The sequence below is a fragment of the Pituophis catenifer genome, unplaced genomic scaffold, assembly GCF_029215685.1.
Source record: "Pituophis catenifer annectens isolate HBS135680 unplaced genomic scaffold, rPitCat1.0.hap2 SCAF_2, whole genome shotgun sequence".
NCBI lineage: Eukaryota > Metazoa > Chordata > Lepidosauria > Squamata > Colubridae > Pituophis > Pituophis catenifer.
In genome coordinates, this window is record NW_027256882.1 from 2,166,804 (window position 1) to 2,194,797 (window position 27,994).

At 46.3% G+C, this 27,994-nt stretch overlaps 1 protein-coding gene across 1 annotated transcript; it reads right to left on the bottom strand.

Annotated features, from left to right (window-relative positions):
* Positions 1 to 750: 750 nt before the first annotated feature.
* On the bottom strand, positions 751 to 27,994 carry LOC139309239 (vomeronasal type-2 receptor 26-like). The gene is made up of 5 exons (XM_070933301.1): positions 27,917 to 27,994; positions 26,411 to 27,193; positions 25,841 to 26,053; positions 16,467 to 16,593; positions 751 to 1,655 (listed from the first exon to the last, which is right to left on the bottom strand). The coding sequence occupies exons 1-5, from the start codon at positions 27,992 to 27,994 to the stop codon at positions 751 to 753; spliced, it is 2,106 nt and encodes a 701-aa protein (XP_070789402.1).

A 27,994-nucleotide genomic window follows, 5' to 3' on the forward strand; every position in this document is an offset into this window, starting at 1 on the left:
GCACCATTCCCCGACTTCTACTGCTCAGATTTCTCCCGCAGCTGGCTGTAAGGGAAGGCAAGCACCTGAAAGGTACCGGAGTCGCTCACTCTCCTTCTTGAATGAGCCGCTCTGGTCCATGCACTGGCTGCACAAGCACACACCATTTATTTAATTCAGTGGCAGGTTGGGTGTGTGCTTGTGCAGCTGGCGCATGGACCAGAGCAGCTCATTCAAGAAGGAGAGTGAGCGACTCTGGTACCTTTCGGGTGCTTGCCTTCCCTGACAGCCAGCTGCGGGAGAAAGGTGAGCAGTAGGAATCAGGGAATGGTGCATTCCCCGACTCTGGTGAATGGGGCGGGTGGGCGGAGCTGCGTGGCAAAGGGCAAGTAGGCAGCGGCTCTGCGGCAAGGCCGGAGTCAGGGAATGGTGCATTCCCCGATTCTGGGGAATGGGGCGGGTGGGTGGAACCGCAGGAGAAAGGTAAGGACATGCCGGCTGAATAGAAATTGAAGAAGTTTTCCTACCGGGTTCTGTGGGCATGGCTTGGTGGGAGGGAGTCTTCTGACTAAGTGGGCATGGCTATGAGTGACATCGAGTGGGCCACACCCACTCAGTCACAGGAAACCTCCCCACCAAGCCATGCCTGCAAAACCGGTAGAGAAAAATTTTAGATTTCACCCCTGCCTTAATTGTCAAAAGAAGCATACAAACTCAATAATAACTGTAATAAATAATTAAGTGTTATGAGCCTAAGAAACTACTTCATGATCAGATACCGACTTTTATCATTAAATGTTCCTTAGTATTTAGATCTGGTCTCAGGATGATAATGTAGCACTTGGGGAAGAAGATGCAGCCCAGCAGGCCAGCCCCAGAAGCCAAGATGGAGAAAACCTGCACGGCCACCATGTATTTCCCTTTGGTGCTCAAGTAGGTGGGCAGGAAGGAGATCCAGACGCTGCAGAAGACCAGCATGCTGAAGGTGATCAGTTTGGCTTCGTTGAAGGCCCCAGGCAGGTTCCTGGCCAGGAAAGCCACTGTGAAGCAAATGGCAGCAAGGAAACCCATGTAGCAGAGAACCACATAAAACATGGTCACAGAGCCTTCATTGCACTGAAGGATGATCACTCCTGATTGGGAGTGCAGGTCAAAATCAGGAAACGGAGGAGAAACTCCCAGCCAGATTGCACAAATTACAATTTTTCCAGCAGAGCCAGAAAGGATGATGGAGTTGGCCAAGCTCTTCCCCAACCATCTCCTCACCCTGTTCCCTGGTTTCGTGGCCAGGAAGGCCAGCACTACCATGATTGTTTTGGCTAACACACAAGACACAGCTACTGAGAAGGTGATGCTGAACATTGTTTGTCGGAGAAGGCAGGTGGCTTTCCTTGGTCGGCCCATGAAGAAAAAGGAGGACAAGAAGCAAAGCAAGAGGGAAACCACGAGGATGTAGGACAGGTCACGGTTGTTAGCTTTGACAATGGGAGTTTCTAGGTATTTAAGGAATATGACTAAAACAAGGCCTGTGGTTAGAAACAAGAGTACAGCAAAGGAGACCAGTATGATGCCCAGATGTTCTTCATAGGACAGGAAGGTTATTCTCTTGGGGATACATTGGATTCTGTCATCAGTGGGATATTTGTCATCTGGGCACTTGGTGCATTTTTCAGTATCTGAGAAAATAGTAAGTAATATTATTTCTATAGTCCCTCCATTCACATTCCAAGAAAGACCTTCTTTGGATGACAGCTGATACTGAGAGATAGGAAAGCCAGAGTTCCTCTGGTGTCACCCACCTTCCTGTGTGGAGATGGTCCCCTCCGGACAAGGAATACAATCATAGCAGCAAATGGGTTCTTCTTTCCGAGCCCGTTTTACAAATCCAGGGTGACAATTGTCCACACATTTGGACTGAGGCAGAGACTAAGCACAAAAACAAAATTCATTCCAAAATATCTGCCAAATCTGCCTTCTACCGCATAGCTCCCAGTGACCAGTAAGATCCCACAGAGTTGGTCTCCTCCAGGTCCCATCAGCTAAACAATGCCGGCTGGCAGGCCTGCGGGGGAGGGCCTTCTCTGTGGCTGCCCCAGCTCTCTGGAACCAGTTACCTCCTGAGATCCGGACCATCCCCACCCTATTGGCCTTCCGAAAAGCAGTGAAGACCTGGCTTTTCCAGCAGGCCTAGGCCGTTGATCTCGCTGTTGCAATCTGGTGAGATCCTCCATGAATGGTGTGAATGAGTTTTAATTGTTTTTAATGTTTTAATTTTTAATGTTTTTATATATGGTTTTTAAATGCATTGTAAGCTGCCTTGAGTCTTCGGAGAAAGGCGGCATCCAAGTTGAACAAATAAATAAATAAATAATAAATAAATAAATAAATTTTTATTTCTTAGATTGATTGATTAAAATGAAACTGTGCTTAAGAAAGACACTTCTGAGCAATAGATGAGGAAAACATAAAAGATTGTAAAGCCACTCCCCTTTGAAAATAATCCAAATCCTTGTTCCACTTAATATATAAGAAAAAATCCTTCACAAACTAGGGCTGCCAAATTCAAATGAGGTATTATTAAGTTATGCCTGTACATTTATATTTTCAATTTGTACAGCTGCCATGCTGGTGAAATAAGATTAAAGATTACTATCTAGTTTCTAGAATTATAGTGAGGACGAGTAGAGATGAAATCATGAGAACATGTCACTCAAAAAGGTTAAGTCAGCCATCTTTTGCTGCAGCCCATGGGACATGAGTATGAGCCCTGTGTGGGAAAGGGATATTTCTAAGGCCAAGTGAGGTATTCAAGACAAGGCCCTTTCCATTGAAGAATTACAGTTTTGTTGTTAATTGATAGTTGTGTCCAACTCTTGGATAATTCTTTGTTTTAATGTAAGACAATCAAGATAAAAAATTGTTTCAAAGCCAAAGACCAAATATAAATAGCATTATATTACAAATTGACCCTCATTATTGGAGGGTGGGCAGTCAAGGCAAATTTAAGTTCTTCATTTTTCTAGTTTAAGGCATTCTCATATCGGACAAGTCATTGTGGTTCCACATTGATTGAACACCTTGGATGACCTTCCTAGCAGCAGGAGACCTATCCCAGTGGGGTGAAACAGAGGCATGAATAACTGTGGTCAGATATGGGCTGTTAAAAAATATCTGAGCCTGCTCTTTCAGGGGACCCTAACACCAACTATATAGACCGAGAAAAGTTACCAATATTTTCAACCACCTTGTTGAGCAACTTTAGCCGTGAAAGAGCATCTTGGTTGATAATAAGCCTCTGTCTTTCAAAACTCCCCAGTTGCTCTTTGATGGAATCTTCCTTGGAGAAAAGCAACCAACTTATGATATTCAGATCTCCTGCTACATTTCCACTTTTGTCCAAGTACAGTTTCTCCCAGGAAAAATTGCAAAACTCATTCTTCTCCAGAAAGGGATGGAACTAGAATTGAAACATCCAGGAATTTTGAAAGCAAGTTGAAATATCATAAAAGGAGGAGCAATTTTAAAGCTGAGCTAGTGAACAAGAGATGTTCAGTCTCCTCTTCACTATTTGCCTGAATAGCAATAACATTTAGACTTATATATCACTTCACAGTGCTTTTACAGCCCTCTCTAAGTGGTTTATACAATCAGCAACAATCTGGATACACATTTTAACAAGCTGGGAAGGATGGAAGACTTAGTCAACCTTGAGCTGCTCAGAATTGAACTCCTGGCAGTGAGCAGTGAGTTAGGGTTAGGGTTAGGGTTAGCATTCACATAAATGGCACAGCTAAATGCAAAGACTAAGTAGCCATCAGTTCGAAAGGCTTTAACTGAATTTCTGCATTGAGAAAGGGTTAGGCTAATGCTCCCAGGTTTAGCTGAAATTTATGAATATAAAATTTTGCCATGCTACTTACAAACCCATAAGTACAGGAATTTATTTACAATGTATACATTTTAAATGATTTTATAATAGCAATGTTTAATATCAAAATATAATTGTCTCAGTGCCTGCTTTTTGAAACAAAATTCTGTGAACTAAATCTGGCCTCCGCTTGGCCAAACCTGTTCGTTTTTTCTAGAACAATGGTTCTCCTACATCAGCACTGATTTTTTTCTAAATAGAAACTAGATATGATGGATCCTTGTCAGGACCCCATACCTGCCATGGCTCTAGCCTTGGAGCCCCCAATCTCTCTTTCTTCTCCATTTGTCTCCTCCTAGATGTTGAGGAATATGCAACATTCAAGACATGGGCCAGTCAACAACACTGTCAATACGGTGGTCATTTTTTATCTGAATTCTATTCTTTTTCTCTTGCATGTCCAGTGGTGCTATCTGGGTGCAACGTCTCCGGCCCTTGACAGAAAGGACATGCTTTGAAAAAGAACAGTGAAAAGACTGGTCTTCAGATTTGGAATCCTTAAAAAGACTGGGTTGAAAGGCATCATCATTTGGCCATTTTCTTTCCTGAAAAGCAAAGACCCAAATGCTATGGATATATTTGGAAAGTGGATGCCCTTTTATTGTCATTTTCTCCATGATTGTGGTGATCCAGACTTTCCCTTCAATAGGTCCTGGCAAACCTTCAATTGCTAAATTGATGTGGTTTACTCTATCCACAATAGAAGCAAATTCTATGAAGTGAACAAAGACATTGACTTTTCTCCACTTAGAGATGGCATTTCTGAGAGGTTCTGTATGTCTAGGCATTGAGATAACCACACAAATTCCATTTCTGACAAGCATAGGAGTGAAAGTTCTCATGAAATTCTCTCCCTCCTCTGAGTCTGGTGCAAAGAGACCAATCAAAGTCCAACTGAAATAGAGGAGGAGTTGGACAATTCCTGGATACTGGATCCCATTTTGGGGGAGCATCTGATGGAAAAAAGGAATTTGACTTTTATCACTCAGAGCCTCTGAAACAATTCCATTACTGATCTGAAGAAGCAATGAAGAATGGTGTATTATGGTTAGATCCGATCATATCCAAAATGTAAGATTTTAAAATATCCAGTGTGGTTCTCATGAACATATGAGAATAATCCAACGATCACCAACTGGTTGTCCATGGACCACTGGTGGTTTGCGAGAAAATTTTGGTGGTCTGCGAGAAAATTATTTGCATTTTTATATTGCACTAAATACTATTTATCTTTTGCTAAAATCCACGGGATTTAAAATAATGAATTTGGTGGTCCCTGAAGTCCGAAGGTTTGGTGACATCTGGAACAGTCTATTGTTCTTAATCCTTAAGCCATATCAAGATAAAGAATACAAAATGAAGAATATTAACAAGATTGAATATAATTATTTGTCTAATCTGGTGTCTAAGATACTGCTCTTTCTCTTTTCTAATAAAATTGACATTCAGATAATAGACATGTTATGTCTTCTAACTCTCGATCACTGCAAATGCAAATCAGTTCATTTTAGAGATTTGCTTAAATGTTCCATATTTAACATTGTGTCCAGCTACTCAAGTCTTGCTCGAGTAAATGTTTATGCCTCCTGTGTATCCCAATCCCTAGCCATGACTATAGCCATGAGAAAAGCAGCTCATGAATTCCATGGAAAAGATATGACTGAATCTATTACCCACCCATCACTAGTCTGCTCATTTTACCAGATAAAGAAACACACAAAAAACCTGTGGGACTTTGTAGGTGCCTACTAATGTTGACATCTGAATGGAGATGTCATCAAGCGATCCATCAAGAACAGCCATCAGGTTGTCCTTCTTTCCACAGCTGTAGTTGGGAACATTGGCTTCTCCAGTAGATAGAATGTCAAGCAAGGCATCTGAAGTGCCAAGGGTGTTCAAATAATTGTCATGGATGTTGTAGCCAAGTGTGAGATTGTACAAAAGCTGAGATTTCTTGTTGACTTGTTGAATGTCAAAAATGAAGGTTAGGATTCTTTCTGAATTAGTAGTTGAATGACTGTAAAAAAAATGTTCATCATAGCATCATCTCTAACAACAAAAACAAAATATATTTTCATCTGTTCCTCTTTCTCTCCATCAGCCCATTCACTCTTAAGCCAAAAGTGTCCAACATAAGAATAAAGTTATAGTCACCCATCACTGTTTAATTGTTATGAGTATTGAGAAGGGTGGATGGAGATTTAATATTTAAAATATATCATTATTTGTAATAGTGCTTGTTTTTAATTTGTGAAATGACCAAGATTCAAAATAATTCAATCATTAAAATAGAATCATCAGCAAAGAGGACTTATAAATGATCCAGAAAAGCAAGTCTAAAAACAAGCCATCTTCTATTCCATACCAGGGTCAGGCATTGAATATCAATGAATGGTTATAAAAATAGGGAAATGGGTGGGGCAGAGGCAACTACAAACTTTTCAATAAGCTAGTTGTGATTAACTCAGGATTTTATGAGAGGGGAAAATAATTTGGAATTTGGGGGGCGGGGCTGTTCCATCTTTGGATTCGGGTCTCTTAAAATAAGACATAGGAGAAAAGCTATGGAAAGCTAAATGATTGAAGAAATTAAACAGGTCCTGCAATATAGGAGTAACTGAAAAAAACAAAGACGAGTGTTAGGACTGCAAATGGAAGGAATGCAACTCCATCACACTGAATGACTTACAAGGGAGCTTGAGTATGAGGAGCTGTGTTGAAAGACAGCATTATTTCAGATATTATTGTGGCAATGGAGATTATACTAATGAGGTGGTCTCCTGGTCTGTAATAGCTCCATAGTTTTCTTCCCTCATGTTCCTCCAAACTCAGCAGGCACTTCATTCTCAGTTTCCCAGAAACTGGCTGGGACATCAGCAGCAGCAGAAGCGGAAGGAGGAGATCCATAATTCATGGGTATGAATCAATCCCCTTCCTATTTCTAAGGAAGAACAATTGCATTCGAAGAATTCAAAGCACCATTCAAAAATGGAAATGAGAGTGACTTTCTTGACTGAGAGAGAGATAAACAGAATTTCACCTGGAAAGGAGAGAAAGGAAAGGCGCATTCAAGAAGCACAGTCCCTGAATGTCCCAAAATTTGTGCCACATGGAGTGTGACGTGAGACATTTATCCTTTTCTGATGCAAGATCCCTTTCAAGTTGCTTCAGTCTGTGGTTTACATCAAAGGCGATCACTGGAGAAATATCAGGAGAGATCTCACAGACCAGGATTTTAATAATTACTGTAAGAAGCAACATCTCCTCTGGGGATCCTGAACTACCTCTGGGCCTCCATGTGCAGAGGAGAAACTGGAAAAAAGCATAATGAAAAATCATAGATATACTCCTAGAGGGCACTGGTCTGAAGTGGTTGTGGTCCTTCCTTTCTGAACATGTCTAGAAAATGATGCTGAAGAAAGATAGTTGACACCCAGGAAATTGGGTGTTGTCCTTCAATGTACTCTCTTCTCTCCAGAGACTCCTGGGGAAGGTCACCCAGAACTATAGAGTTTGGTTCCACCTTAGTGTCAGACGTGGAAGCCATCTTTTACATTTGGGTTTCCAGGCCTGCCACATTTTCTACTGTGGAAAAATGGGAGCAGGATTGCGTAGAGTATGGATGATATGTAGTCAAAATAACATTCTTTTCTCAGATAGTCAAGGCCACCTTGCCCTGAAGCTGTGATGAGGTGACTGGGAGGCATCTCCAGTTTTGGATGGTGCCTGACTGGATCATGTGATGGACATGTTAGTGCAGGGAGAAAGGACTTGAACTTTCTTTTGGGTGGGGAAAACCTGGAAACTTTCAGATTTGGGTTTTCACAGATGTGCCAATATGACATCTCTAATAAAATGGAACTTTGAGGAAATTCAAGCTTTGGAGTCTTCTTTTGTGGCGGTTTTACTTGGAACCCTGACACTTATGTTGATGATGCTTAATTCTAATATTGCCTGTATTCTAATGTAAAGGAAGAAATCTGTAACCATGAACCCTGCCTAATGTTAAGAATAGGACTTGTTTGTAATTTACTTTTCTTTTAGATGTTCCTGTATTAATCACAAATTGGAAGTGATTTTAAAAATGCTCATGCGATAGTGAAATTTCATTTGCCCTAGAAATATCAACTTTGGGTGATATTTGAGACAAAGGGTTTAGAAATTGATAATTGGCCAACTGCATCATTGGGTAAATATGGAATATGTTATGGGGATAGACTTTTTTTTCTTTCTACTTGTACTTCAGTATTCATGTAAGACACCGAGAACATTTATATTTTGAAGTCTCTATGTTTACTAAATAAACAGCAGGCAGTATGATGTCGCCCTTGGACAACTCCCCAGATTCCTCCTCAGAGGTCAGCTCAAGGGAGGATGAGCTCATTCCTGGCAGGTCAGGAACTGGGTTCATCAATGGCTTTGAACACCTGGCCAAAAGAGTTTTAGACTTTCCCCAGGTTCAGCTGAGGAAAGTTTTCCAAAAACGACTCTAAAATCACCTCTTTGCTGCATATTACAAAAGATTACAAAAATTAAAGATTTTACAAACTGGGAAAGACATGATGTTCTATCTTTTTAAATGGACTGAAGAGGTTCCCACCGACTGACCGGTAAAGTTGTTTCAAGCATTTGTCTGTTTATTTATTCAATTAGTCAGTCCTATACAATAATAAAATCTCATTTCATATCTTGTCCTTCAGTAGTTTCATGACAATTTCAATTATTAATTAATTCATTTTAAACTTTGATGATTATCTTGAGCCAGGCTAAGATTCGATATTGGGATGAAACTCAAATATTAGAAATCCAAATCTTTGGTCAAGACAGAAGTGCCTCTTCCGTGCCAAGGTGCTGAGATGACAAACGGTATTTGACGTAGGTACAGAATTGTAAAAGGGCAAACTGACCCTAAACAGATACATCCTGTTGTTTAATGTTTATTACACCCCAAATGTCATGTATATCCTAGAGAAGAAATATTGCTTTCCTTACTGTCCTCTTTACTGCTCTTGAGGTGCCTTTGAGCCCCTTATCTCCTCTTTTATTATGTCTTGAGCTCCGGAGCTGAGAACCTGAACCTGTGAGAAGAGGGCTGTTATGTCTTTCCTAGAGATAGATTAAAGGGTAACCTCTACGTGTGAAATGTTGTTGTGGCCCCGCCCTCTGAGCCTGTCCCATCGGAGGAAGAAAGCTCCGAGCATGAGGAAGAGGAGTCAGCCAGGCCTCCCTCTCCAGGCCCCTCCCCTCTGGCATTGTCTCAGGTGCCGGCCGAGGGAGAGGAGATCAGTAGGGAGACAGCTGGCTCGGATCAGAGTGACGAAGAAACATCATTCCTGGACGCTTGCCTCCGAAGGCGTGATAAACGTTTGCAGCAGCTTAGGAGGCGTGCTAGGGATTAGAACTGAGTCACTGGACCACACCCCAGAGACTATATAATAGAGGGTAGTGGTCAGTGATCCTTGTGACGAACAAAAGTAAACCTTGGATAGTCACTAAAGCCTCGTTCAGAACTGCGGAGAGAAATATTATTTCTGCTTGGACTTTTTGCACGTTAAGTTATCTTTTGCACGTTATCTTTCTGTTTGTGAAAATAAAGGCATTTGGCAGACGGTGTGTCTATCGCTGCCAAGTGAGAGATAAGACCTGGGTGCGTTCCAAAGTGTTTCCTTAACCCTCGGCTGGCTGTGTTTGTGTGTGTGTGGGTACGGGGACAGATCATCTTGTTCGTCACCACATACTCCATCGTTAACCCACGATGGACCAACAGCTGCAGCAGCAGATACAGCAGATGCTGGAGGCCAATTGGCTTCTGCAACAGCAAGTAGCACAGCTAACTGCCCAACTTGCTTTGGGAAATGCTCCTGCAGCTCCACCTCCTCCCCCTCCCCATCCGAGATGCCCAGTGAACGTGCCAGATAGGTTTTCTGGGCAGCAGGAGATGTTTCCGGCCTTCTTGGGACAATGCCAACTGTTCATGGCGATGAGGCCGGAGGATTTTCCGGATGACCGGGCTCGGGTGGCATTTGTTATCAGCTCCCTCTCTGGCACTGCTGCCCGATGGGCCACGCCCCTGTTGTTGCAAGATAGCCCCTTGCTCCTGGACTTTCAGGGCTTTTTACAACACCTGCGCACCATGTTTGAGGACCCCCTCCGGGTGCAGACGGCAGCGAGGCGCATCAAGGACCTCCGCCAAGGCAAGCGCCCCCTGCAGGACTATATTGCAGAGTTCCGACTGCTAGGCCAGGATTCAGCTTGGAATGAGGTGGCGCTGATGGACGCCTTCCAGGACGGCCTTTCCAACGAGATGCAGGACGAGCTGGTTCGTGTGGAGGTGCCACCGACCCTCGACGCGCTGGTGACCCAATGCCTGCACATCGATGCCCGCCTGCAACAGCGATGGCCCCATCGGGCTCTTCCGGAACCACCGACAGCATCGGCACCCCCACGTTTCACACCGACTGCTTCACACCGCACAGCGTTTTGTGGAAACAGCTGAGGAGCCCATGGAGCTCGGAGCAGCCAGACCTCAACTGACGGCCCAGGAGCGGATGCGGAGATGTCAAGGGGGGTTGTGCCTCTATTGCGGCGAGGCGGGACATTTTGCCGCCTCGTTTCCCCGGAAGCAGCGTGGACCGCTCAAGCCTGTTCCGGAGTCTCGGCGTGACCAGACGGGAAACGTGCCAGGCCTGGCCTAGGGGAAACTCTGGGTCAGGCACGTGACCATGCCCCGCCAGAGTCAGCGGCTGTGGACTGTGAGCCCCCTCGGCACCTGATTTTGAACACCCGGGTGTTGGCTAACCGGTCGGAGGGGCTCCAGGCGCACGCGCTGGTGGACTCGGGGGCCACCACGAACTTTATGGACCAGGCCTTTGTGGCCCATTACAAAGTCCCCTTTGTTCCAGTGGACCCTCCGTTGAGGGTCAAAACTATAGATGGGCGGGAACTCGTGGCGGGGCCCATCAAAACCGCTACCCAGCCCTTGCGCCTCGCCATTGGGAACCACGAGGAGGCGATCCAGTTTTACGTAACGGCGGATCTGCACTTTCCCTTGGTCCTGGGGATGGCCTGGCTTCGGGCGCACAACCCTCAGGTGGCGTGGTCAAGAAACGCCATCTTGTTCCCGAGCCTGCAGTGTGTCGACCACCTTCGCCACACCTGCGCCGGCCAGGACGTCTCTGCCCCAAACGTCTCCTTGCCTCCGGAGCTGACGCCCCTCGCCGTGTTCAGCGAGAAGGAGGCGGACCGCTTGCCCCCGCACCGACCCTACGACTGTGCGGTGGACCTAATGCCCAATGCGCCCCTGCCCTCGGGACACCTGTACTCCATGTCAGAGCCCGAGCTGGCCGCCTTACGGGACTTTCTGGAAAAGAACCTGGCCCGTGGGTTCATCCGGCCTTCGACCTCCCCACTCTCGGCCCCGGTCCTCTTCATTAAAAAGAAGATGGGGGACTTGCGCCTGTGTTGCGACTACCAGCGCTTGAATGCCATCACAGTGTGAAATCGCTACCTCCTGCCGCTGATCCCGGAGCTGATGGAGAGGTTGCGGGAGGCCTCGATCTTCACTAAGCTTGATCTCCGAGGGGCCTACAACCTGGTGCGCATGAGAGAGGGGGACAAGTGGAAGATGGCGTTCGGCACTCGGTATGGACACTTCGAGTATACCGTCATGCCGTTCGGGTTGACCAACGCCCCCGCAGTCTTCCAGCACTTGATGAACAATGTGTTCCGGGACATGCTGGATCGGTTCATGGTGATCTACTTGGATGACATTTTGATCTATTCCCGGACCCCGGAAAGTCACCTCCAGCATGTCCGCCAGGTCCTGCAGCGCCTGTGGGAGCACCAGCTCTATGCGAAGTTGGAGAAATGCTACTTCTTCCAGACTTCCATAGAGTTCCTTGGGCACATCATCACCCCCGAGGGCATCGCGATGGACCCGCGCAAGGTGGAGGCCTTGCACAGTTGGGAACCCCCGTGTTGGGTGAAGGACATCCAGCGTCTGTTGGGATTCGCCAACTACTATCGGACCTTCATCCTGGGCTTCGCCACCCTGACCTTGCCGTTGACCCAGCTACTTCGGAAGAAGGTCCCGTTCCAGTGGGGGCCCCCACAGCAGCAGGCCTTCGAGGTCCTCAAGCAGGCCTTCCTCATGGACCCAGTCCTGAGGCACCCCAATCCACACCGTCCGTTCGTGGTGGAGACGGACGCGTCCAACGTGGTGATTGGGGCGGTGCTGTTACAGGCTCCGGTGGATGGCAGCACTCTTTTTCCCTGTGCATACTACTCCCGGAAACTCAACCCTTCCGAGCGCAACTACACGATCTGGGAAAAGGAGTTGCTGGCCATCAAGGCCACATTCGAGGCTTGGCGACATCACCTCGAGGGGGCCTGACACCAGGTGGAGGTGCGGACGGACCATCGGAACCTGGAGCACCTCACCACGGCCAGGAAGTTGAACCAGCGGCAGATCCGGTGGTCGTTGTTTTTCGCCCGGTTCAACTTCCACGTCACATACATTCCGAGCAACCTCAACCAGAGGGCGGATGTGCTATCCCGTAAGCCGGAATACTTTTGCCCCAAGGACTCCCTTCTCCCCCGGACGGTGCTGCCAGCGGACTCCTTGGCTGCGGTCCAGGAACCGGTGGACCTGCGGGCTCAGGTGCTGGAAGCGCAGCGACGGGGCAACTGGTGACAGCAGCGGAGAGCGGACGTCAGCCCCACGTCCCCATGGACCGTGGTGGAGGGCTTGCTCAGACACCGGGGTTGGCTGTACGTGCCCACAAGTCCGCTCCGAGCCCTCGTCATGAACCAGTGCCATGACAACCCTGCGGCAGGGCACTTCGGCTTCTTTAAGACTTTGAACTTGGTGATGCAGACTTTTTGGTGGCCTCGGGTATGGCACGACGTGCACACCTACGTGACGTCCTGTGTGACGTGCTGACAGGCCAAAGCCGCGTCCGGCCCCCCTCCTGGACTCCTCCAGCCACTGCCGACACCGGAGAGACCGTGGGGAGCCATCTCCATGGACTTCCTGACAGACCTGCCCCTGTCCGCTACATACACACCCGTCCTCGTGGTGGTGGATGTGCTCACAAAGATGGCACATTTCATCCCGTGCCGCGGCCTGCCCTCGGCCCGTACCACGGCTCGCCTGTTCCTGCAACATATCTTCTGCCTCCACGGCCTGCCGGACAGTGTGGTTTCGGACCGCGGGGCCCAGTTCACGGCCCGCTTCTGGAAAAGCCTGATGGCCGCGCTGGAGGTGCAGGTGTGCCTGTAGTCGTCGCACCATCCGGAGACTGACGGGGGCACGGAGAAGGTCATCGGCATACTGGAGCAGTACCTCCGCTGTTTTGTCAACCAGCAGCAGGACAACTGGGCCGAGTACCTTCCCCTGGCGGAGTTCGCTTTTAATAACTCCCAACACACCTCCACCCAGATGACCCCGTTCCATGCCAATGTCGGATACCATCCACGGCTTTTCCCGTTGACCATCATGGACTCCCCTGTTCCCGAGACCTGGGACTTCCTCTTGGAGCTGCAGGCGGTGCAGCAACTGGTGCGGCGGCAGCTGATCCGGGTGAAAGAGGATTTGATCTGTCCCCGTACCCACATACACACCAACACAGCCAGTCGAGGGTTAAGGAAACACTTTGGAACGCACCCAGGTCTTATCTCCCACTTGGCAGCGATAGACACACCGTCTGCCAAGTGACTTTATTTTCAAAGTAAAACAGAAAGATAAATACTCAAGAGTCCAAATGTCTGACACTTTAAATCTTTCTCTCAGCAGTTCCGGACGAGGCTTTAGTGACTATCCAAGGTTTGCTTTGTTCGTCACAAGGATCCTTGACCACCACCCTCTATTATATAGTGTCTGGGGTGTGGTCCAGTGACTCAGTTCTAATCCCTAGCACGCCTCCTAAGCTGCTGCAAACGTTTATCACGCCTTCGGAGGCGTGCGTCCAGGAATGATGTTTCTTCATCACTCTGATCTGAACCATCTGTCTCCTCTCCCTCGGCCGGCACTTGAGACAATGCCAGAGGGGAGGGGCCTGGAGAGGGAGGCCTGGCTGACTCCTCTTCCTCATGCTCGGAGCTTTCTTCCTCCGATGGGACAGGCTCAGAGGGTGGGGCCACAACACGATTATAAACGGTTCGCCGATCGCGCCCGCCGGGCGATGCCACCGCTGGAAGTAGGAGATCGGGTGTGGTTGTCCACGAAACACCTCCCCACGGACCGGCCGGTGAGGAAACTGGCCCACCGCTTTATCGGTCCCTTCCCTATCGAGGCGGTCATCAATCCGGTGGCCTACCGATTGACTCTACCCCCGCTCCATGCGGTTCCACCCTGTTTTTCATCGGTCCCTCCTGGTCCCTGAGGCCCCCGCGAGCCATCTCCGCCGCCCGCCGACGCCTGCCCCCCCAGCCGCAGCCGATGAGGATGACGCCTCGACGTACAAGGTGGACAGTATCCGGGACTCCCGTTGGCTGAAGGGGCGCTTCCAATACCTCATCGCCTGGAAGGGATACGGGCCAAAGGATTTCACCTGGGTGGATGCGTCTGCCGTTCAGGCCCCTGACCTGGTGCGGGCTTTCCTTGAACAGTTCCCGTCCCAACCCCATCCCGACCGTCAGATCCGGGGGAAGGGCCCTGCGGTGGGGGATAGTGTTGTGGCCCCGCCCTCTGAGCCTGTCCCATCGGAGGAAGAAAGCTCTGAGCATGAGGAAGAGGAGTCAGCCAGGCCTCCCTCTCCAGGCCCCTCCCCTCTGGCATTGTCTCAGGTGCCGGCCGAGGGAGAGAAGATCAGTAGGGAGACAGCTGGCTCGGATCAGAGTGACGAAGAAACATCATTCCTGGACGCACGCCTCCGAAGGCGTGATAAACGTTTGCAGCAGCTTAGGAGGCATGCTAGGGATTAGAACTGAGTCACTGGACCACACCCTAGAGACTATATAATAGAGGGTAGTGGTCAGTGATCCTTGTGACGAACAAAAGTAAACCTTGGATAGTCACTAAAGCCTCGTTCGGAACTGCGGAGAGAAATATTATTTCTGCTTGGACTTTTTGCACGTTAAGTACCTTATCTTTCTGTTTGTGAAAATAAAGGCATTTGGCAGACGGTGTGTCTATCACTGCCAAGTGGGAGATAAGACCTGGGTGCGTTCCAAAGTGTTTCCTTAACTCTCAGCTGGCTGTGTTTGTGTGTGTGTGGGTACGGGAGAGAGCAAATGTCTCACTCTTCGTAATAACTTTGTCTTTATACTGTATAAATATCTGGCCGAAAGCAGCCATCATTGTTCAGACCCTTTGCTTGTCTTCAGACTGTTTGAACTGTGCACAATAAACTCTTTCCTGCATTGAAGAGCTTGGCCTTCTTTCTGTCTTTTCGCCTACAACAATCTTACGTTAGTCTTACATTCTTTGTATGTTTATTTCTTTTGATTTTAAATAATTGTCCCAACAACCATACAAACTCAATAATAACTGCAATAAATAATTAAGTGTTATGAGCCTAAGAAACTACTTCATGATCAGATACCGACTTTTATCATTAAATGTTCCTTAGTATTTAGATCTGGTCTCAGGATGATAATGTAGCACTTGGGGAGGAAGATGCAGCCCAGCAGGCCAGCCCCAGAAGCCAAGATGGAGAAAACCTGCACGGCCACCATGTATTTCCCTTTGGTGCTCAAGTAGGTGGGCAGGAAGGAGATCCAGACGCTGCAGAAGACCAGCATGCTGAAGGTGATCAGTTTGGCTTCGTTGAAGGCCCCAGGCAGGTTCCTGGCCAGGAAAGCCACTGTGAAGCAAATGGCAGCAAGGAAACCCATGTAGCAGAGAACCACATAAAACATGGTCACAGAGCCTTCATTGCATTGAAGGATGATCACTCCTGATTGGGAGTGCAGGTCAAAATCAGGAAACGGAGGAGAAACTCCCAGCCAGATTGCACAAATGACCATTTTTCCAGCAGAACCAGAAAGGATGATGGAGTTGGCCAAGCTCTTCCCCAACCATCTCCTCACCCTGTTCCCTGGTTTCGTGGCCAGGAAGGCCAGCACTACCATGATTGTTTTGGCTAACACACAAGACACAGCTACTGAGAAGATGATGCTGAACATTGTTTGTCGGAGAAGGCAGGTGGCTTTCCTTGGTCGGCCAATGAAGAGAAAGGAGGACAAGAAGCAAAGCAAGAGGGAAACCAGGAGGATGTAGGACAGGTCACGGTTGTTAGCTTTGACAATGGGAGTTTCTAGGTATTTAAGGAATATGACCAAAACAAGGCCTGTTGTTAGAAACAAGAGTACAGCAAAGGAGACCAGGATGATGCCCAGATGTTCTTCATAGGACAGAAAGGTTATTCTTTTGGGGATACATTGGATTCTGTCATCAGAGGGATATTTGACATCTGGGCACTTGGTGCATTTTTCAGTATCTGAGAAAACAGTAATATTATTTTTTTAGTCTCTCCTTTCACATTCCAAGAAAGACCTTCTTTCAATGGCAGCTGATACCGAGAGACAGGAAAGCCAGAGTTCCTGTGGTGTCACCCACCTTCCTGTGTGGAGATAGTCCCCTCCGGACAAGGAATACAATCATAGCAGCAAATTGGTTCTTCTTTCCGAGCCCGTTTTACAAATCCAGGGTGACAATTGTCCACACATTTGGACTGAGGCAGAGACTAAGCAGAAAAACAACATTCATTCTAAAATATCTGCCAAATGTTTATTTATTAGATTGATTTACTAAAATAAAATGAAACTGTGCTTAAGAAAAAAACTCTGAGCAGTAGATCAAGAAAAGGTTTCTCCTGGACTAAGTAAAATATTGCAAAGCCTCACCCCTTTGAAAATCACCCAAATCTTTGTTCCAGTTAAGATATGAAGACAAAAATCTTCACCAACTAGGCTGTCAACCTCAAATGAGGTATTATTGAGTTATATCTCTACATTTATATTTTCAATTCATACAGCTGCCATGCTGGTGAAATAAGACTAAACATTACTGCCTAATTTCTAGAACTATAGTGAGGATGAGTGGGGATGAAATCATGAGTACATGTCACTTAAAAAGGGTGAGCCAGGCATGTTTTTGTGCAGCACATGGGACATGAGTATGAACCCTGTGTGGGAAAGAGATATTTCTAAGGCCAAGTGAGCAGGGGTGGGTTGTAAAATTGTTTACTACCGGTTCTGTGGGTGTGGCTTATTTTATGGGCATGGCTTGATGGTCATGTGACACAGGGTGTGGTTTGATGGTCATGTGACTAGGTGGGAGTGGCCAATGTCACTCACGTCAAGCGGTGCCTCGCCTGGCCCCTCCCCTCCCAGCCATTCCTTGTCACACCCAGCCTCAACGTATCTATAGTTCTGTAAAAGTGTTGTTCACCTTTTTTCAACTTTATTATCTACATACTATAGATGTACTTTCATGGGCCACTGAAAGGAGGAAATGGCTCCCATGCTTTGCCCAAGAGTGTGATAGGCAACAGGCTTTTAAGGGGCTGCCAGAAAGAAGGGGGGGCAATGTATTTTCCAAAGCACCAGAAGGTAAAACAAGAAGCAATGGATGGAAACTGAACAAAGAGAGAAGCAACCTGAAACTAAGGAGAAACTTCCTGAGAGTGAGAACCAATATAGGTGCCGAAATATTTCAGTCATAATTTCACATATAAAATAGCCATTCGCGCATATTGTTCAAAACAGTCATTAGTATTATGGCTGATGTTTATGGCTGAAGCCTAAAAGTCAAAGATCACAAGAGTGTTTCTTTCTCTGTATGTATACAAAGCATCACATACCAGGAATAGCATATTAAGATAGACTTATGCAATCTGATGTACAAAATAAACACACATATATTTATGCTCTGAACTATAGACATTGAATGCATGTAAATCCCTGAAAAATATGTGGTAGTCCTGGGCAAGATAAAGGCAATAAAATCACTCTAGGTGTAGGGACAGTGTAAAATATTAACACATGATAAATAATGGAACAATTAAAAATAATAGCACAGAGTTTTCTTTCGCCCTCTCTTCCTTCCTCTTTCTTTATTTCTTTCTCTCTCTTTCATACACACAGACACACACACACACTCTCCCTTCCTCTTTTCTCTTTCTTTCTTTCTTTCTTTCTTTCTTTCTTTCTTTCTTTCTTTCTTTCTTTCTTTCTTTCTTTCTTTCTTTCTTGTCTCTTTCTCCCTTCCTCTCTGTCTTTCTTTGTCTCTCTCTCTTCTCTCTCTCACAAACATACTTTCTCTTTTTTTCTTTCTCTTTCTTTGTCTCTTTCCTTCTTCTTTTCCTCTCCCTCTCCCTCCCTCCCTCCCTCCCTCCCCCTCCCTCTCTCTCTCTCTCCCAACCCCCCCCCCCCTCTCTCTCTCTCTCTCTCACACACACACACACACACGGTCTGGGCACAAAGTATCTGTTGTTACAGAAGTTACGTCATCCATCAGGAATGTCGAGACAGTTGGTCGCTCATCCCCTTCTGAAATCCAGTTTCGATTCCCACGAAGTCCCCTCCTACAAAGACAAACCCCCTCCTGCTCTCTTCCCCCCCTTTGCTCCATACCTAATCCCTCCCCGTTTCTTATGGCAGCTAAAGCAGGAAAGCTGATGCTGACATTCGGCCCCTCTTGCAGAAGAGACCTTAGTCCTAATTAAAAGGAAAAAGAGAAAGAGAAACAGAATATATACAATGATCAAGGTTTATCAGGGTATTTGGCATAGAACTGTTGTACTTTCTTGGGAGCTCGGACATCCCGTTTATTCACCCTTTCAGCCTGAGATAGTGGAAAATGTTTCCAGGCAATCAGATATTGGACTTTACCATGGTGTTTTCTAGAGTCCAAGATTTCCTTAACCTCAAAATGTTGCTCCCCTTCTATGAGGATGGGAATTGGGGGGTTGCTATGATCAACCCTTAGGGGAGATGAGTGTTCAGGTTTCAATAAACTAACATGAAATACAGGATGTATCCGTCTCAAGGTTTTTGGTAATTCTAATTCAACAGTCACTGGATTTATCAGTCTAATCACCCGGAATGGTCCTACATACTTAGGCCCCAGCTTTTTTGACCTCTGGGTGGTTTGTAAGTATTTGGTAGACAAATAGACTTTATCCCCCACTTTGTAAATGTGAGCTGGGGACCTTTTCTTATCGGCTTGTGCCTTATGAGCTCGGTGTGCCTCATCTAATGCCTTCCAAGTCACTGTCCAGGTGCTCCTTAATTGTTCCATCCAATCTATCAAAGAGGGATTTTGGGGATCATCTTGAGGTAACTCGGGAATGGGTACAAAATCCTGGCCCGATGCAACCTTAAAAGGGGTGAATCCGGTGCTACTATGCACAGAATTGTTATACGCCACTTCTGCAAATGGCAACAAGTCTACCCAATTGTCCTGCTGGTAATTCACGTAACACCTAAGGTATTGTTCGAGCACCCCATTGGTTCTTTCACAAGCACCATTTGTCTGAGGGTGGTGACTGGAACTCAACCCCTGTGCGGAGCCTATCAATCTTAAAAATTCTCTCCAGAACCTGGAAGTAAATTGCACACCCCTATCAGAAATTATTCTTTTCGGAGACCCATGTAGTCAGTAAATCTGCCGAATAAATAATTTTGCGAGGGTTTTTGCTGAAGGGATCTTTGAGCAAGGTATGAAATGTACTTGTTTGGAAAACAAATCAGTTACTACCCAAATGACAGTGCAGCCCTCACTGTCGGGTAAGTCCACCACAAAATCCATAGATATTTCCTTCCATGGGGCGTTCGGTCTAGCCACACTTTGCAGTAATCCAGGGGATTTTCCTGGAGGTCTTTTAGCCGAGGCACATACTGGACAGCTAGCCACATATGCCTGTATGTCCTTTTTTAGTGCAGGCCACCAAAACTGTCTCTTAACAAGATGTAAAGTTTTGACAAACGCAAAGTGTCCTGCGGCTTTGGCATCATGCGCATATTTCAATACGGTTGGTCTTAATGTGGCCGGAACATACAATTTTGATCCAACCCAAGCTAGTCCATCGCGAAGTGTGCATTCATTCGAGTGGATTTTAAACCACTCGTCAGCTTTTAGTGCTTCTCGTAACTTTTTGAGTAAATCCCCTGAGAGTTCTGGATCGGTTTTACTCTGCGCTCTGGTAGTGACAGGTGTTGCCAATTGCGTTAAGGGGATCATTGGTTGAACCAGTTCCTTCTTTATGCTGTTGTACTGTGGTAATCTGGAAAGTGCGTCTGCCATGAAATTTTTTCCCCCAGGAAGGTAACGTAAAGTGAAATTGAAACGCTTGAAATGTTGGGCCCAGCGTGCCTGTTTGGGTGACAATTTGCGTGGTGTTTTTAATGCTTCTAGATTCTTATGGTCAGTCCACACCTCAAAAGGATGTTTTGCCCCTTCTAAAAATTGTCTCCATGTTAACAGCGCCCATCTAACTGCAAACGCTTCCTTCTCCCATATGGCCCATCTCCTTTCTGTTTCAGATAGTTTACGGGATGTGTAAGCACAAGGTTGTAATATTCCATTCTCATTCTTTTGCAAGAGTATCGCTCCTACGGCAACGTCGCTAGCATCCGCTTGTATTACAAAAGGTTGTTCTATGTCGGGGTGTTTGAGCACAGGTTCAGCTGCAAACAACCGTTTCAGTTTTTCGAAAGCGGCCTGACAGTCCATAGTCCATTCTAGTGGTTTCGAGGGTTTGGGTTTTATTTCCCCTTTGGTTTTGAGCAAGTTTGTAATTGGCAGTGCAATTTTTGCGAAAGAGGGGATAAATTGTCTATAAAAGTTAGCAAACCCTAAGAAACTCTGTAACTGTTTACGGGTGCGTGGTGCGGCCCATTCCATTACTGCCCGGACCTTTTCCGGGTCCATCTCTATTCCCTCATGCGATATACGATATCCAAGATAGTCGATTTTGTCTTGATGGAATTCACATTTAGAAAGTTTAGCATAGAGTTCAGCTGCTCTGAGTTTATTCAAGACTGCTCGAACCAATCTTATATGGTCGGCCATGTTGTCAGAATAAATTAGAATATCGTCCAAATAGACCAACACCCCCTTATATAGATGCTCATGCAACACTTCGTTGATCAACTGCATGAATACGGCCGGGGCCCCCTGTAGTCCAAAAGGGAGTACTCTAAATTGGAAACACCCCAGTGGGCAATTAAATGCTGTCTTCCATTCATCTCCCTCTTTTATTCTCACTCGGTAGTATGCCTCTCTTAAATCAAGTTTGGTAAAAAATTTTCCCTTTCCTAAATGGGCCAACATGTCCTTCATAAGTGGGAGGGGATAGACATTTTCCACGCAAATGGCGTTCATGTTTCTATAATCAACAACTAATCTGAAGGATCCATCTTTCTTTTCGCGGAACATTACTGGCGCTGCTACCTTGGGTTTGGCTCGTTCGATAAATCCCCGTTCTAAGTTTTTGTCAATAAAATTCCGCAATTCCTCCAATTCTCGAGGTGTCATGGGGTATATTTTTGGTTTGGGAAGCTTCACCCCTGGGAGTATTTCAATGGTGCAGTCAGTGGCCCTGTGGGGAGGCAGATTATCAGACGCTTTTTCACTAAACACTTCCTTGAGGTCCCAATATTCCTTTGGAATTTTCTCTTCTCCCTCAATATAGTTAATGGCTACTGCGGCCCCTTCTGGTCTTACGTCGTCCCTTAGGGAGGGGCCTTCCTTTTCCGGAGGTGGTTCTGCCGTACGGATGCGCAGGACCCCCGTTTTCCAATTTACTCGTGGGTTCCATTTACGAAGCCAAGGCAGTCCTAGAATTAGGGGCCTTTCCATGCCAGGTGCTACGATAAAGCTGAGCTTTTCTATATGATTCCCCAACTGTAGTTCAAGGGGTTCGGTCATAAAACTAGCTGGGCCCCCCCCTGCAATCGACCATCTAATTGACAAAATGCAATGGGTCTTTTTAAAGTTTTCAGTCTCAGTCCCATTTCCTCCACTACTTTGGGGCTAATTATGCACCTAGTGCATCCCGAGTCCAACAGGGCTAACAATTGCGCGTAAGTTCCTGTGGAGGGCACCCTTACTTCTACGGGGATGAGTAAGGGTTCTTCCGTGTAACTCACCCGTTCATCGGTGTCCGAGTCGGAGTCTGTCTCGCTGTCGTCATCGTTGGTCGGAGTTCCCAACTCACGCTGGTTCCGGGGAGTGAACTCAACGACTTCTCCTTTCAGGGCGGTGCCGCGGGTTTTGGCGGGTATTTTATCGCTTTTCTTTTGGCTGGCCCCGGTGGCTTTTGGCGGTGGTTTGGAGAAACATTCGGCCGCCCGGTGACCCTCCTTCCCACATTTGAAACAGGTGAAGGGCTTTGACTTGGGTTTGAATTCGGTCTTCCCGCCAGTCATCTTGGCCGCCCCCTTACGGTAGAGAGAGGATGACTGGTCCCCCATCCGCCTTCCTCGGAGTTCGCTCCGTTTCAGCTCGATCTCCACATCCTCAGCTACTATGTACCATCTATCCAAATCATCGGGGACCCCCATGCTCCTGCAATCTCGATATATCTCATCATTCAATCCATCCTTGAAACTCTCCAAAAGCGCCATTTCTGACCAGCCTGTCATATAAGGTGCCAGTTCACGAAACTCTTGGATATACTCTGCCACCGGCCTCCGGCCCTGCTGAATGCTCTTCATTCTGAGTCTCGCCTTTCGTTCAGCTAAATGGTCTTCAAAACGTCTTCTAAGGGCCCTCATGAACTGGTTGTAATTTCTCAGCAGGAGGGAGTTGTTATTGTGGAGAACTACCATCCACTCAGCCGCCACTCCCTCTAGGGCATTCGCAACGCTTCTGACTTTAGCCGCATCTGTTTCGTAGTCCTCCCCCCAATCCTGCATGTGGTTCCACACTTAGGTCAGGAAAAATCCCAAGGTTTTAGGATTTCCATCAAACTTTCCAGGAAGGGGGGGGGATTTTTGGCTTTTTACGTCTGCGGGGGGGGGGGCCTGCAGGGCTGGGGTTCTCTGGCCGGCTGCATCTCTTCCTCGAGCTGCCGAAGCCTGGGATGTTCCCTCCTCAAACTCTTCCTCTCCCCCGCAGGCTGTCTCTTCGGCCTCCCCCCTGGGGTCTGCTTCCCCCTTCTCCACAGGAGTTTCAAAAGACTCACGGTTTTTTCTGCTTTCTTCCACATCACGGATAAGCTGCAAGGCTTGATCTATCATGAGACGTTCCTTCTGCTGTTGCATCCACACTGCCTCCCTTTTTCGGGGTCTGGAAGTCGTCACTCCCCGGGGATTCTCCCCCCAGTCCAGCAGTCTGCCCACACCTTTGGACCATCTAGCTTCCTCCGGTTCCAAACGGAGTTTTTCCAGCCATTCTGCAGTTTCTCTTTCCGACTGGAGGGCGGTTGAACTCGCTGCCCCCATCTTCCCTTCGTCATCACTCCCTTGATCTGACATACTTTGGATTTTCAGTCCCCTCGGGTTTTGTCCGGGATGACTGAGATGACTTCCAGCTTAATGTCAGGTATGCTTCCTTCAGTATCCAGGAAAGAAAACCCCAAACTCAAGCATTTTGAAGAATTTGGTACTTTTACTGAATATGAAAAGATTAACATCCCAGTGAAAAGCTGGAAGTGACCAAAACGCGCGAAATGCATCTACTAAGCTTCTTCCCCCCCTCGTGTTTATATTTTCTCAGCCAATCTAAAGGTCTTCCAAAGGTCAGGTGGCAACACGTCTGGCAGCGTCATCCATCAGGAATGTCGAGACAGTTGGTCGCTCATCCCCTTCTGAAATCCAGTTTCGATTCCCACGAAGTCCCCTCCTACAAAGACAAACCCCCTCCTGCTCTCTTCCCCCCCTTTGCTCCATACCTAATCCCTCCCCGTTTCTTATGGCAGCTAAAGCAGGAAAGCTGATGCTGACAGAAGTTCTCATTTCTCTCTATACTACACCTAATCCTAATCCTAATCCGCACAAATAGTGGACACCTGGCAACCCTACTCTCTCTCCCCCCCTTCCTCTTTCTTTCTTTTTCTTTTTCTTTCTCTGTCTCATCTCTCTATCTCCCTTCTTCTTTCTTTCTTTCTTTCTTTCTTTCTTTCTTTCTTTCTTTCCTTCTTTCTTTCTTTCTTATCTCTTTCTCCCTTCCTCTCTGCCTTTCTTTGTCTGTCTCTCTCTTCTCTCTCACACACAGACACACTTCCTCTTTCTTTCTTTCTTTTTCTTTCTTTCTCTTTCTTTCTCTTTCTTTGTCTCTTTCCTCTCTCTCTCTCTCTCTCTCTCTCTCTCTCTCTCTCTCTCTCTCACACACACACACACACACACACACACATACACACACACACACACACACACACACACCTGGTCTGGACATAAAGTATCCATTGTTACAGAAGTTGTGTGCAGAGAAACACTTTGCCACAGTAAAGAAAAATTTCTTGTGATTGCCAGGCAATTAACCTCTCGTACTCAAGAGAAGTTTTTCTTTACTTTGCAAGGTTGTTCCCTGCACACAATGGCTGAGAGACAACCTGGAGCTGCCAGTCTGCACTCTGCCAGGCGAGCAGAAGAGGGAGTAAACCAGGGATCTGCCGGCTTCCTGTAATCTGCAGTTTACTTGAGAGCACCGTGTTCACGAGTAAACTTGCTCACAAGTAAACGGCAGAATAGAGGCAGCCAGCAGCTTGCAGGCAGTGAAAGAAACTGCCCCCTCCTGCCTCTTTGCATCGAGGAGGCCGAGCAGCAGAGGGAAGAGCACAGGACGGGAGGTGCAGGAAGTGGCTGCCAGCAATGCCCTCAAGTGAACATGTTGTGGGTGGGGAGACTCGACCCCCCCACTTAGGAGCCTCAGTTTCCTCATGAGCACCATTGGCCTTTTTCCCTTCCTCTCCCAGCCAATATTGCTCACAAGTAACCTTCAGCTAGGATCTCCCACATGCTTCCCTCACAGGCCAAGCTGGCTGGTGGAAATGCAGAGGAAGAACTCCGGTGCCACGATCTCCCGCATGCTCCCCTCCCTCCCCACACACATCAGTCCACCACCCACTGCTGATATTCCCCCTCCACCAGCTCTCCCTCCCCTGCCCACCCACCAGCCAATGCCCTGCAGCCTTACCTTTGCCAGCAGTGGTGAGCAGAAGTACGTGGCTAGATTCTGCAAGTAGTGGATGGGCAGAGTGGGTGGGCAGGAAGGGCGAGCGAGCATCAGGTGGGAGGGGAGAGCAAGCAGGAATCAGTTTGCGGGCATGGCCAGCCAGAGGTCACGACCCGTTCGGGGAACCATGCCAAATTTCCACTAACAGTTCTCCCGAACCGGTCCAAACTGGTAGCAACCCACCTCTGCAAGTCAGGTATTTAAGGCAAGGTCCTTTCCATTGAAGAATTACAGTTTTGTTGTTAGTTGCTACTTGTTTCCAACTCTTTCATCCCCCAAGAACCATAGCACTCCAGGACCCCCTGTCCTCCACTGCCTCCCAAAATTAGAACTACAATTAGATGACATGGAAAGACAGACCCACGTTTATTTATTCCTTAAATTTGGAGAAATCTTTGTTTCAGTGGAAGACTTAAGGTAGCTGACAATCAAGATAAATAAATTGCATTCAAGGGGTTTTTAGATGGCTTACAAGCCAATGATCAAATCTAAGTAGCATTTCATTACAAATTTACCCTCATTATTACAAGTGTCAAGAAAGACTTGGGGAGAGCAGTCAAGATAATTTCCAGTCCTTCATTTTTTTAGTTTAAGGCATTATCTCATATCGGACAAATCATTGTGGTTCCATATTGATTGAACACCTTGGATGACCTTCCTAGCTGCAGGAGGCCTATCCCAGTGGGATGAAACAAAAGCATGAATAACTCTGGTAAGATATGGACTCTTTAAAAATATCTGAGCCTGCTCTTTCAGGGACCCAACACCAACCATACAGACAGAGAAAAATTGCCAATATTTTCAACCACCTTGTTGAGCAACTTTAGCCGTGAAAGAGCATCTTGGTTGATAATAAGCCTCTGTCTTTCAAAACTCCCCAGTTGCTCTTTGATGGGATCCTCATTGGGGAAAAGCAACCAACTTATGATATTCAGATCTGCTGCTACATTTCCACTTTGGTCCAAGTACAGTTTCTCCCAGGAAAAATTGCAAAACTCATTCTTCTCCAGAAAGGGATGGAACTAGAATTGAAACATCCAGGAATTTTGAAAGTAACTTGAAACATCCTAAAAGGAAGAGCCATTTTAAAGCTGAGCTAGTGAATGAGAGATGTTCAGTCCCCACTTCACTATTTGCCTAAATAGCAATAACACTTAAACTAATATACCACTTCACAGTGCTTTTACAGCCCTCTCTAAGTGGTTTATTGAATCAGCAACAATCTGGGTACCTTTTTTACCAACCTGGAAAGGATGGAAGGCTGAGTCAACCTTGAGCTGGTCAGGATTGGTTCCCCTACATTAGTTCCCCTACATCAGCATTGGATTTTTTTTCTAAATAGGAAGTAGGTATGATGGCTCCTTGTCAGGACCCCATACCTGCCATGGCTCTAGCCTTGGAGCCCCCAATCTCTCTTTCTTCTCTGTTTTTCTCCTCCTAGATATTGAGGAATATGCAACATTCAAGACATGGACCAGAGTCTTAACAACACTATAAAAACGTTGGTCATTTTGTATCTGAATTGAATTCTTTTTCTCTTGCATGTCCAGTGGTGCTATCTGGGTGCATCGTCTCCGGCCCTTGACAGAAAGGACATGCTTTGAAAAAGAACAGCGAAAAGACTGGTCTTCAAATTTGGAATCCTTAAAAAGATAGGGTTGAAATGTATCATCATTTCGCCATTTTCTTTCCTGAAAAGCAAAGTTCCAAATGCTATGAATATATTTGGAAAGTGGATACCTTATCATTGACACTTTCTCCACAATTGTTGTGATCCAAACTTTCCCTTCAATGGGTCCTGACAAACCTTCAATTGTTAGATGGATGTGGAGAATTCTATCCACAAGGGAAGCAAATTCTATGAAGTGAACAAAGATATTGACTTTTCTCCACTTAGAGATGGCATTTCTGAGAGGTTCTGTATGTCTAGTAATTGAGATAACCACACAAACTCCATTTCTGACAAGCATAGGAGTGAATGTTCTCATGAAATTCTCTCCCTCCTCTGTGTCTGGTGCAAAGAGACCAATCAAAGTCCATCTGAAATGGAGGAGAAGTTGGACAATTCCTGGATACTGGATTCCATTTTGGGGGAGCAACAGATGGAAAAAAGGAATTTGACTTTTATCACTCAGAGCCTCTGAAACAATTCCATAACTGATCTGAAGAAGCAATGAAGAATGGTGTATTATGGTTAGATCAGATCAAGTCCATAATGTAAGCTTTTAACACATCCAATGTGGTTCTCACAAACATATTAGAATAGTCCAGGAGTCACCAATTGGTGGTCCAAGGACCACTGGTGGTCTGCGAGAAAATTTTGGTGGTCTGCAGAAAAATTATTTGCATTTTTATTTTGCACTAAATACTATTTATCTTTTTTTTAAAAAAATCATATTAGTGGTCCACGGGATTTAAAATTATGCATTTGGTGGTCCCTGAGTTCCAAAAGATCACTGGAATTGTCTATTGTTCTTAACCCTTAAGCCATATCAACATAAAGAATACAAAATGCACAATATCAGCAAGATTGAATATAATCATTTGTCTAAACTGAGGTCTAAGATACTGTTCTTTCTCTTTTCTAATAAAATTCACATTCAGATAATAGACGTGCTATGTCTTCTATCTCTAGAGCACTGCAAATGCAACTCAGTTCATTTTAGAGATTTGCTTAAATGTTCCCTATTTAACATTGTGTCCAGCTGCTCAAATCTTGCTTGAGTAAATATTTATGCCTCCTCCCCACTCTGGATCCCAATCCCTAGCCATGACAATGGCCATGAAAAAAGCAGCTCATGAATTCCATCGAAAAGATATGATTGAATCTATTACCCACCCACCAACAACCTGCTCACTTTGCCAGATAAACAAAAAAAACAAACCTGTGGGACTTTGTAGGCACCTACTAATGTTGATATCTGAATGGAGATGTCATCAAGAGATCCATCAAGAACAGCCAT

What these genes read in the sequence shown, in the direction of transcription:
- LOC139309239 (XM_070933301.1), bottom strand. Translation starts at nt 27,994, where the DNA reads ATGGCTGTTCTTGATGGATCTCTTGATGACATCTCCATTCAGATATCA. An exon ending in GTGCCTACAAAGTCCCACAG is followed by an intron (nt 27,194 to 27,916) that starts GTTTGTTTTTTT and finishes TTGCTTCTTCAG; the next exon opens with ATCAGTTATGGAATTGTTTC. An exon ending in GGCTAAAGTTGCTCAACAAG is followed by an intron (nt 16,594 to 25,840) that starts GTGGTTGAAAAT and finishes TTTTCTGCTTAG; the next exon opens with TCTCTGCCTCAGTCCAAATG.